General features: G+C 52.2%; 1 protein-coding gene across 1 annotated transcript; it reads right to left on the reverse strand.

The window, feature by feature from the left end:
* Nucleotides 1–4,402: 4,402 nt before the first annotated feature.
* Efna4 (ephrin A4) lies at nt 4,403–8,949 on the reverse strand. The gene is made up of 4 exons (XM_055620742.1): nt 8,777–8,949; nt 6,152–6,447; nt 5,725–5,793; nt 4,403–5,336 (listed from the first exon to the last, which is right to left on the reverse strand). Exons 1-4 carry the CDS (start codon nt 8,887–8,889, stop codon nt 5,200–5,202), a joined length of 615 nt encoding a protein of 204 aa, XP_055476717.1. The 5' UTR covers nt 8,890–8,949; the 3' UTR covers nt 4,403–5,199.
* Between the last annotated feature and the right edge of the window lie 1,556 nt (nt 8,950–10,505).

The raw sequence follows: 10,505 nt of genomic DNA on the forward strand, positions 1-10,505 counted from the left end.
CCCTGGCAATGAAGTTTATGCCTGGGCAAAGACCAGAGTGGGTGGGGAGAATCCGGGCTGTAGAGAGCCTCATAGAGTCAGGGTGGAGCACCTGGCAATTTCTCAGCAAGCCATAGCATTCTCCAGCCCTCTCCTGTCCCCTGGAAAGGATCAGCTCCCCAGGGAGAAAGCCAGCAGACAGGTCTGAGCTGGCCTGTTCTTTTACACAGAAGAACTGATGGGGTGGGGGTGGGGGGGGATTTGGGCTCTTGGTGGATATAACACCTGTGTCACTTGGGAAGTCAGAAGCACAGTGGTCTACCATGCCTAGGAGTGCCCTACAGCCTGGGGACCAGCCCTTGTCTCCCTTGGCCAGACTGCTGCTGCTTTAGGAGCTAAGTTTCTGGCCCTCTGATGTGAAGACAATGTCTGACCACCTTTTCCCATGGAGCCAACATGCGTTCTCCTTTCTTTCCCCTGGGCTGGGCAGGTTCAGGCCAATCTGCACAAGAGCTTCACAGCAAACATTGATCTGTAATAAAACCACAATATGTGTTCAGAAGAACAGATTGAGATAGAGAGATCCAGCTTTCTCTTTCTCACTCACTTACACACACACACACACATGCACACATGTGCTCCCATACTTTCATGGAGAGAAATCATACTGTTAAGGCATATACCAACAATCCATAAAGTGTATCTCAATATGGACCTTTACTATGTCAAAACACACAAATGTCATTAATTTTATACATCTCCCTGCCATAAATTTTGTTCTTCTCAACCAAGGCCCTTTCTTAGAGCCCATTCTCCTCTAGCCTTTTTTTAGTTCCCAGTCATCTGTATGTAGGTCCATACAAATGCTTGCACTTTGAATTATACTTATTTAATGGCTGGTCTGTCTCTGAAGATTTCCTTTCTTCCTTCCTTCCTTCCTTCCTTCCTTCCTTCCTTCCTTCCTTCTTTCTTTCTTTCTTTCTTTCTTTCTTTCTTTCTTTCTTTCTTTCTTTTTGTTTTGACTCATTTTTTTTAAGACAAGGTTTCTCTGTGTAGCGCTGGCTGCCCTGGACTCACTTTGTAGAGCAGGTTGGCCTCAAACTCAGAGATCTGCCTGCCTCTGCCTCCAGAGTGCTGGGATTAAAGGTGTGGGTCACCACACCGGGCTTAGCAGAGGTGTTTAATAAATAAATAATTGTGAATTCATGAGGGGGAAATGCATTTGGACAGTGCCACCGTTCCTAGAATCCCTTGAGTGTCACAAGGATAGCACAAAACCTGTCCATGGCACTTATGCAGCTTACCCTCCTCTGCTGTGCCCAGGTGCCCTGACCTCACTGCCTGGGTTTCCTCAGAGCCTTGCTTTCTTCCTTCCTTCCTTCCTTTTTTTTTTTTTTTTTTTTTTTAAATCAGTGTGAGACCATGAATTTCAGTTCCACATATATGATAGCTAGCAGGCATGTAAGGGTTAAATGACACCTCATTAGTCTTTAATTGGAGGGAAGGAAGCTGCCCTGGCACCAGACAGGTGGGCAAGCCTGCTCCTTGCTAGAACCCAGCATCCCACCAGGCATGTGGGTGATTTGGCCCTGGAGACCTTCAACCCAGCTGGGGCACCCCCCCCCTCCCGGCTTTGCCAGTTTAGTTTCCAGGCAGTACAGACCAGCACTCCCCATCTGTCACCAACATCTAGAGGCAAGGCAGGCTCCTTATTTTTTCTCCTTTAGCTAGTCTCTGCCACTTCCCACCCCCCAGGAGACTATGGAGAGTGGGAGGAGGGGTGCAGAGCTTGGAATTGGACAGCGAAGGAATACAAAGCTACCAAGGGATAGATTGCACATACAGACAAGTGACAGAGATAGGGAGGTAGAGATGTCTGCCCAATTTGACCTTAAATGAACAGAATGCAAATGAGATGCAGACGATATGCAGATGAACACAAGGATCTCAGACTTGACATTCCCCTGACAGTAGCTCTGCACACCAGGCACCAGGCTGATGCAAACAATCTCCACCTAAACTTTGTGGGTTAAGTGACACTGACCTTTGCTTCGAGTGAGAACTTTGAGTACTACAAGAGTTTGGTTGGGTGAAGGCTACTGAACTTGGGACGCTGTGCTCTCTAGCTTCCTCATCCTATTCCCCCAGGCCTTCTTAAAGCAGCTACAGTAGGCGGGTCCCAGCAGCTGGGGCAGTGACCACTCTCAAGGTTATGCTTGGACGCACCGTCGGTTGCTATGGGGACCTTCGTTCCCAGGCCTGAACCAATGCAGACTGCCACTGATGACCTCATGCCCCAGGTTCGGGTATTCTATTGGCTGTTCGGAAGCCCGAGTGCACACCTTCAACTGCGTCACTGCTAGGGATCCCCCGACGACCCCAGCTAAGGTGGCTAACTAAAAAAAGTGTCAGCTCAGCCCACAGAGAGCTGGATGAAGGAATGGAAAAGGGAATATGGCAAAGCAAGAAGAAAAGAGAGGGAGGAAGGGAGTGAGTGAGAGAGAATCATGGAGACAACGGGTAAGTGTGGAGCAGAATCCAGGCAAAAGACTCTCGAGCCAGGGAAACAGAAAAAGGTTAAGTTTTAGCATCTGTACTGCAAAGACTAGGGTTGGCCTAGTGAACTGAGGGCCCTACCCTCAGCTGTCTAGCACGGCTGAATTTAGGGGAGATGGGTTACACCCCAAAACTTGAAGGCCTGTCTAACCTCTTGGAACTGTGCCCCTGAAAATGCTGCGAAGGCTTCTCGTGGGTAGGGCCAGGTATGGGAGGGCCGCCCAGAGCCTACAGCCTGTATTGTTCCTAACAGCAGACTTCATCAGAGCTTTCTTCCTGGGTCCGCAGCTGCCATAGCGCAGGAGCCACACTCTGAGGAAGGAAACAGAAAAGACGGGGTGGCCTAAAGACCTACAGCCTGAGAGCGCTAGTTTGCACCCCCTAAGTCTAGCTCTGTGCCCACCCCAGTATCTGCCCTGGCACCTGCAAACGCCTGGGCTGTTTGCAAATGCCCGAAGTCTGTGTGGAGCGCAGTCTGAAACCGAGGCCACATGTCTGAACTCGAGAAAAGCCAGCTAGGTCTCCAGTCCCTTTTGCACAGGGGACTGGCGCTGCCAGCCAGAGCTCCTGCTGGGTCCACGAAGAGGTGTGTGGGGCCGCCGGGAGTTGGGTGAGACCTCATATTTCTGAATCCAGGGTACAAGCTGCTAAACAGTTGCCCCGGAATTGCCCTGCTTATGATTTCTCTGATAAGGGACGATAGTAACTGTATCTCTGGTTTCCATGGCAACAAAGAGACGCCCTCCAGGAAGATGGCAGCGATGGAACTCCAACGCTGTACGCTGTATGGAAAGACTCAGCTCCTCCCACAGTTCTTAGCTGGCTTTCACTTCTGCACATAAACATCTTTAATCGCTAAAGATCAAAGTTTAGGGTCAGGACCCCAACACATCACCAGTATCGCACCATTTTCTGAAAGTGGCCTTGAATAAAGATTATTAAGTAAGAACCTACTCTTCTACTGTCCTTAACCCTGGGCCTTAGCTAGAGCCACAGAATTACCAAGAACTGTGAGGGCCAAAGTCGTGTGATAGACAGGTCCATTCCTTTGGAGAAAGGTCTGACTAGGTGTGCAAGATAGGGAAGGCTTCGCAATCCCCAGCATCCTGCTGCCTGCCCCCCAACCCCCCACCCGATAATGTTCACACGCTGCTGCCTCTCTTCGCTGTCACAGCAGGGTCGGGCTAATCAACACAACGTCCACTTATTGATCGCTGGCTCCAGGCCAGGCAGGCCGGCACCTAGCCAGAGGAGCCTACAGGGGCAACAGGGAGGGCAGAGCACAGCCACGGGGGGAGGGGTGTTCCCTCCCCTACCTCCACCCAGGGCAAAGTTAAGAACGAGAGAGCTGGTGGGGTTAGGGGAATGTCAATCTTATTTGAGAGAGGAAAGGACAGTATTGGACTAAGAGTGAAGGAACCCTCCCTCCTGAACCCCACCCCCTTCTCCTTATAAAAGCTCAGAACAAAGAGGCCGCTGGGGAAGAAGGCTTTGATCTGACCCCACCTTCCCAGTTCTAGGCCAGGCACCGCCCAGAGTGCCCTTGGGAACGGGGAGGAACTCAAAGCTCGATGCTTTTCTGTTTCCCCTGGGTTTTACCCCAGAACCTGGGGTAGGCACTGCCAAAGTGGATTGTGGACAGCATCTGCCACCCAGCACAGGAAGATGGCTGGGGAGTGGGAGAAGGTGCCAAGCCCCACAGCTGCTGCTGGCACTTATCCCAACCTGCCCAGAAGGATGCCCACTGATGGCTGGCAGTGGATGGCCTGGGCACAGCTGGCATGGAGGTCAGGCCAAACCAAGCTGAGAGCCCAGTGAGTTTAGGTGTCAGGGAAGAAGCCACAAAGGAGGGTAACACAAAGATGGGTGGTTTTTAATGTAGGTTTATTATTTTTGTGTGTGTGTTGGCACTTGTGTGGCATAGTCATCGACATGCCACATGGCATGTTCAAAGAACAACTTTCAAGAGTGTGCTCTCTCTTTCCACCACGTAGGTTCTAGGGACCAAGGCTTCATGACAAGTACTTTCACCTGCTGAGCCTTTTCACTGGCCTCCTTGTTTTATTTATTTATTTTTCAGACAGGTTGCCCATACACATGCTGACTTCCTGCTCACTGCCCCCAACCCCAACCCACCCCCCAGTGCTGGGATTACAGGTGTGAGCCACCACTCCCCACTAGAATGGGTGATTTATTGAAGTTTTGGTCCAAACACTTATAAAAAAATACAAACCAGCATGAAATATAACCTCATGGCAAGTCCGTCTTCACAGAAGACAAATGAGCAGCACCTGAAAGGGCAACTCTTGCCCCTGGGAAGAGGCTGAGAGGGCACAGATGGCATGGCTTCTCCTTTGCTCTTGGCCAGGAACCCACCTGTTCCCAGGTCTTTGGCTTTGCCCCTCAGCAGCTCAAGTCCCAGTCTTCCAGGGGACGAACCATCAAAGCAGCCGTGCTTCAGAGAGCCCTGGCCTGTCTGAAGCAACCCTGAAGTTCCTCTTCAGCCTGTGGTGAGAAGGGCAGTCACCTACAAGAGTCACCTCAGGTCCTCTGACTTCGCACATAAAAGCTTTCTCATGTCTGCCTGGCATCTCGGGTACGGTGGCAGAAACCCCTTCCACAAAGGATCTTGGGGAGGGCTCTGGTTTCTTGGGGTGACTTGGCTCACAGAACTCGCAAAAGACGAAGTATTGGGAGCAGCAGCAGCAGCAAGAGAGACAAGGGGCTGGGGGCATGTCCTCCTCGCCACCCAGACGTGCCACTTTCTCCAGGGCTCCCAACAGGATGGGCTGACTCCGACCCTGTGAGGCAGAAGAGGTGGAACTGCTGGCTCTGCCTGCTTCCTCAGCAGCTCCCTCCCTGCCTTTTCCATTCTGATTTCACTCTCTAGCATCTCCCAAAGCAGCCACTGCCTTCCATGATCACCTCCATCCTTCTCAAACCCCAACTTCCAAGTCTTTCCAGTCAATTGACATTAAGGCTTTGAAGGGCCTTGCCTCTTGGGGACCCCATTCTCTATGCCCAGCTTTTAAAAAGGTGGGAGTTCCCATAGGCATGACATGGGAGAAGAGTCTGCAGCCTGAGGCTCTGTCAGGACCCTCATGTCTGATGTTCCTGTTCCCCCTGCCCCCCAGCACTCTTCTCCTTTCCCAACTGGCTAGAAGGCCTTTCACAGCCTGGACCACTTACTGCTCTCCTTGCAGCAGACAGACACCTGCAGCCTCAAGCATCGGCCAGAACTCTCCGGAGCTGGCACCGCTGATGGGAAATTGGGAGGAAGAAGTCAGTGCAGAAAACCATTCCGTCCTTAGGCTAGTGTAGGCCCTCTTGGATTCTCTTCATTTGGGAAGCACACCGAGTGCCAGCCCATCCATGCCTCTCAGCACCCCCAGTCCTGGCTTCCATATTCTCTCCTCCTCTGTGCAGACTCAAACTGCTCCCTTACCTTGTCCCAGGCCCAACCCAACATCTTAAGCACTAACCACAGCTCCCTTTCCCACAGCCTTTCCTTTCTCCTTACTACAGAGGTTTCTGCTTTTGACACCACAAAAAGGCAAAGCACCCACTCCTCTCCCCACTTTCCCCAGAAGGCATGCAGTAAGCCCTTCTCACTCACAGATGTAGTAATAAGTCTCTCCAGGCAAGAACTCGAAGCCCAGGGGGAAGGGTGTGAAGTGCTGAATCTTTTCTGAGAATCGCACAGGGGCAAAAGGGGCAAAAGGCAGTGAGCACTTCCAGCGCTGGAAGGCATTTGCCCCCTCTACCTTGCAGGCCTCGTAGCCTGACCAGTCCACCATGTATAAAGTGAAGGTTTCAGGGCCCTCTGGGGGCCCTGGTCTTTCATAGTGTGGGCAGAAGATGTCTAGGTAATCATTGAGGCTCAGCTCCACCACAGCATCCCCACGAAGCAGCCTGTGGGCACAAGGGAGTGAGAGCTGATGGGTTATAGCACAGCACAACTAGAACAGAAATGGGATCTGAGCCCACCTCTCTCACACCCATTAGAGATGTAATAGCTTAGGAAGGCCACCCCTTTTCAACCCCCTTAGAATCGAAGGCTGGCATGCTAACTAAATGCTCTGTTACTGAGCCATGATGAGACTCTTCACTTTTTCTTTTGAAACAGGGTCTTTGCTAAGTTGCCCAGGCTGGCCTTGAACTTATATAGTTCAGGCAGGCCTTGAACCTATGATCCTCCTGCCCTAGCTTTCCAAGTAGCTGAGATTACATGCCTGTGCCAGTTCCCAGACTGAATACCTCCTTGAGAGATGGTGTTGAAGTAGTAAAGGTGATGATCAAGTCAGCTTTAGAGAGGCCAAGGCTGCCATGCCAAGCCCACAAGGCTTGCTTACTGGGGGGAGATCACCATCATACCAGCTTTCAGGACACCTTTTCTCCAGCCCTTTGCTCCAGATGAGGCCTGGCCTACCATCAGTGTGTGGTAAGTACTGAGGGCATGAATGCTGCCAGCGGGCTGAGCCCGAGAGGGAACAGATACATGCCCACAGATGAGGTAGAGATGAAGTTGGAGCTGTTAGGGTCTCCTGTACCATACACAGCGAGAAGAAGACTCTCCCCACCCCACAGCGAAAAGAAAGGCGTGGTAAAAAGAATGAGTAAGGACGCTTCTTCTCTTTTTAGGGAGGATCTCATCTTGTGGCCCAGGCTCGCCTTGAACTCATGATCCTCATGGCTCACCTCAGTCTTGATTCATTTTATCTTTTTTTTTTTTTTTAAGTTATGCATGTATGTGTATGTGGGCATGTGCACAAGAGTGAATGAAGGTGCTAGAGGAGGCTGTGAGCCCCACATGCCACCTCACACAGTCCAGCTACAAAAGACAGCCCTCCACACAATCAAGATCCTCTTCCTCACTTCAAACAAGCAACCTGGGGAGTCACTACAGGTGAGAAGGGCTGGGACAGGCCACCCCCACAGTACCAAATACTGAGTTCACCCAACACCATTCACACAGTAAAAGCATGATTCAGGAAAGGCCTCTAAACGGCCTTCAGTGGCTAGCCAAGGAAGCACCTGCTGTTGGAACTCCTGATTAGAGGGATTCCTGGGCCCAGCTCAGACCACTAGAAGGCAAACTGATGGAAGATAGGGTCTTTGTATGCTTCCTTACATTGGGTGTGGAAGAACACTCCCTACAAGGCCAGAACTCAGTAAATACTTGTGGATTTGGTGAATGAACTAGAAACTGAAGAGCCATGGTCTGAGGCACTGGTCTGGAACTGAGATAGAAGAAGTCAGAGTCCAGGACAATAGCTCTTATCACTCAGGACTGGTATTGGAATAACTATCTTTAGGCCTGCCCTCCTGGGGGTCTGTGGCTTCCCGCCGGGCAGTGTCTCAGCCTCTCTTATTGGTAGTGTCCACCAGCTCAGCTCTGGTCTTGACACACAGTATGTGCTTATCGAATGTTAGTGAATAAATGAACAGAGCCACAGATTGTCTTAAGTAGAAAATCAGAAAGGAAAACAGATGGGGAAGGCAGAGAGGCAGGGAGAAATGGGAAGCAGGATGCAAACAGCACAAAAAAAAAAAAAAAAAAAAAAAAAAAAAAAAGGTTCAAAGGCAGCCAGCTCAGCACAGAGGAAGAAATAAGCATTTAAATCCGTACAGCGGCACTTCTTTTCACAAGCCTGACATCAGCCAGTCCTCTCGCTTCCCAGGGTACTAGGTATTATTAGCCCATTTCGTAGATGACATAAATGAGGTTAGCAAGGTCAAACGACTGACCCACAGGTGAATCAGCTAGAAGGGCAGGGCCAGGATTGGACAGAAATAAGATCAAGATGAAAGCAGAGATATCAAACGAAATCAGGGGCCGAGAGGATCTCAGAACCAGAGAGGAGCTCACGTTCTTTCATTAGGGTAAAGACTCCTCCCGGGCTCTCAGTGGCCCGCCCCAACTCCTGGCCGCCGGAGGTATGGGCTCACCAGAAAAGGGGGGCGGGGCCCGGAATACGGGCCCAGGCCATCCTCAGCTCCCCTCTTTCAGACTCCATCTGACCACCCTCAGGATTAGGGTCCTCCGTTCGCCCCCCCAACACGTGCGGGCGGGGGGACCCCGGGCACGCCTCGCCCCTCCCCCGCCGACTCAAACAAAGGAGCCCCGGCGCGCGGCTGGGCAGGGCTCAGACAGCGCCTAGCAAAAGGCGAGCCACGGGCACGCGCACAGCTCGGGAGCGCGCGGCCCCAGCTCGGCGCTCGCCTTGTTCGGCCGGGGTACCTGGGGTTAGAGGAGTTCCAGTAGATAGGGTGGCGGAGGCTGGAGCACCCCCGCAGGCGCGAGCCGAGCAGCGCGGCCCAGAGGACAGTCCGCAGCAGGGGCAGCAGCCGCATCGCCCCTGGGGTCCAGTCTGGTCTGGCCCGGCCGGTCCCGGCCCACTCCTCTGTCCCGGCGAGAAAGGTACAAAAGTGGAGGGGGGGGGTACGGAAAGGAGGTGGGGTGTGGAGACTCTTAGACCACACCCCTGGATAACTTTCCACCAATGAAAACTCGTCTCCGCCTCTCCACCCTGGGCCAACTCTTGTTAACCCTTTGTGCGTTCCGGTGCGCGCAGGTTAGCCAAAGCTTACCTTTGAAATCTCACCGTGCTGGGAAGGGGTGGCCTAGTCCACTAAGAAGTTTCTGTTTGGAGGTTTTTGGTTTTGGTTTTCTGTGTGTACGTGTCGGTGCGAGTTGTCATGAGGCAGAGGTCTTGCTTCTATCCCTCTCCACCTTATTTTTGAGATAGGGGCTCTCATTGAACCCGGTGCTCGCTGATTGGCTAGGCTTTCAGTCCCCTTAAGCTTGGGGTTGAGGGTCCTCCTGTTTCCTAGCCCCATCTCTTCCCACCTGCCATGGGGTCACGGAAGCAAACCAGTAAACTTAGGGCTTTTTACACGCATGCTGAGGACCCAAGCTCAGGTAAGCCCTTTACCAAGGCCAAGCCTTCTCTCTTATGCCATGTTGTGCTTTGTTTTGTTTAAAACAGGGTCTTAACACTAAGGCCTGGCTGCCATGAAACTTATATTTTAACCCAGGCTGGCCTCAAGCCGGACCGATCCTTCTCCCCATCCTCCCCAGTGCCGGGATTATATCCATGCCCTCATGTGCTACCACCTAAGTAGAAAGTCTTGCTGAAAGTCTGAGAGGCCAGAGCTGGATTGCACAGGCAGTTACATCCATAGCCTCAACACTGGGAGACTGTCTCAGGAGAATCCAGGGCTCCAGTCAACTTGAACTACACAGCAAGCTAGTATTAGGGGCAGGGTGTGTGTGTGTGTGTGTGTGTCTGCGCGCGCACGCTCAATACCAACGCCCCCAAACCCCAGACATTTTTGGTGGCCGAAGCAGAAGTATTTCCGTCCATGCACTGTTCTTTTCTTTGCACACCCAGAGGATGGTACAAGGGGAAAGAATGAAGTGGTTCTGGGGACATCCCCTTCCTATAGAGCATAGGTATCATGCTCGGTGACCATTGTGGGGTACAGCCTACCCCTTATTCCCACACACCTCTCTCCCAGGAGGCCTCAGTCCTGAGGACTAAGTGATGAGGTGGTAGAGCAATTAGCACAAAGCACCTTTGTCCTGGAGCCCCAGGGAGGTGGAGGATGCAGGTGTGAAGCCTTGGAATCCAAGCAGCTGCTGTCCCACTCAGCCCTGGCTCAGGGCTCTAAGGACACCAGTTAGGTCCACTTTCAAGCCTGGTCCGAGGGTAGAGAGGCAGGTCTGACAACTTAGGTCCTCTGTCTATAGCCTCGGTGGGGGCTGAACAGTGTCGACAGGGAGAACTCGGAGACCAGAGGCCATCCATCCCAGACTGGGCAGAAGCAAGCTACATCTCAAGCGACACATTCCAGTTGACCCTTTCTGGGATGTCATCCTTTCCAGCAGGCCCTGGTCTGACCCAGCAGCGTCTCCTAGTGGCCAGACCTGGAAACACAACAGGAACTACCCAGCTTCCAGGAGCAGA

This window comes from Psammomys obesus, unplaced genomic scaffold, assembly GCF_907164565.1.
Source record: "Psammomys obesus unplaced genomic scaffold, mPsaObe1.curated_primary_1811, whole genome shotgun sequence".
Lineage (NCBI taxonomy): Eukaryota > Metazoa > Chordata > Mammalia > Rodentia > Muridae > Psammomys > Psammomys obesus.

Coding starts and splice junctions, on each gene's coding strand:
- Efna4 (XM_055620742.1), bottom strand. CDS start 8,889: ATGCGGCTGCTGCCCCTGCTGCGGACTGTCCTCTGGGCCGCGCTGCTC. Junction 6,448..8,776: donor TGGAACTCCTCTAACCCCAG/GTACCCCGGCCG, acceptor TTGTGCCCACAG/GCTGCTTCGTGGGGATGCTG. Junction 5,337..5,724: donor TGTCTGCTGCAAGGAGAGCA/GTAAGTGGTCCA, acceptor TCTGCCTCACAG/GGTCGGAGTCAGCCCATCCT.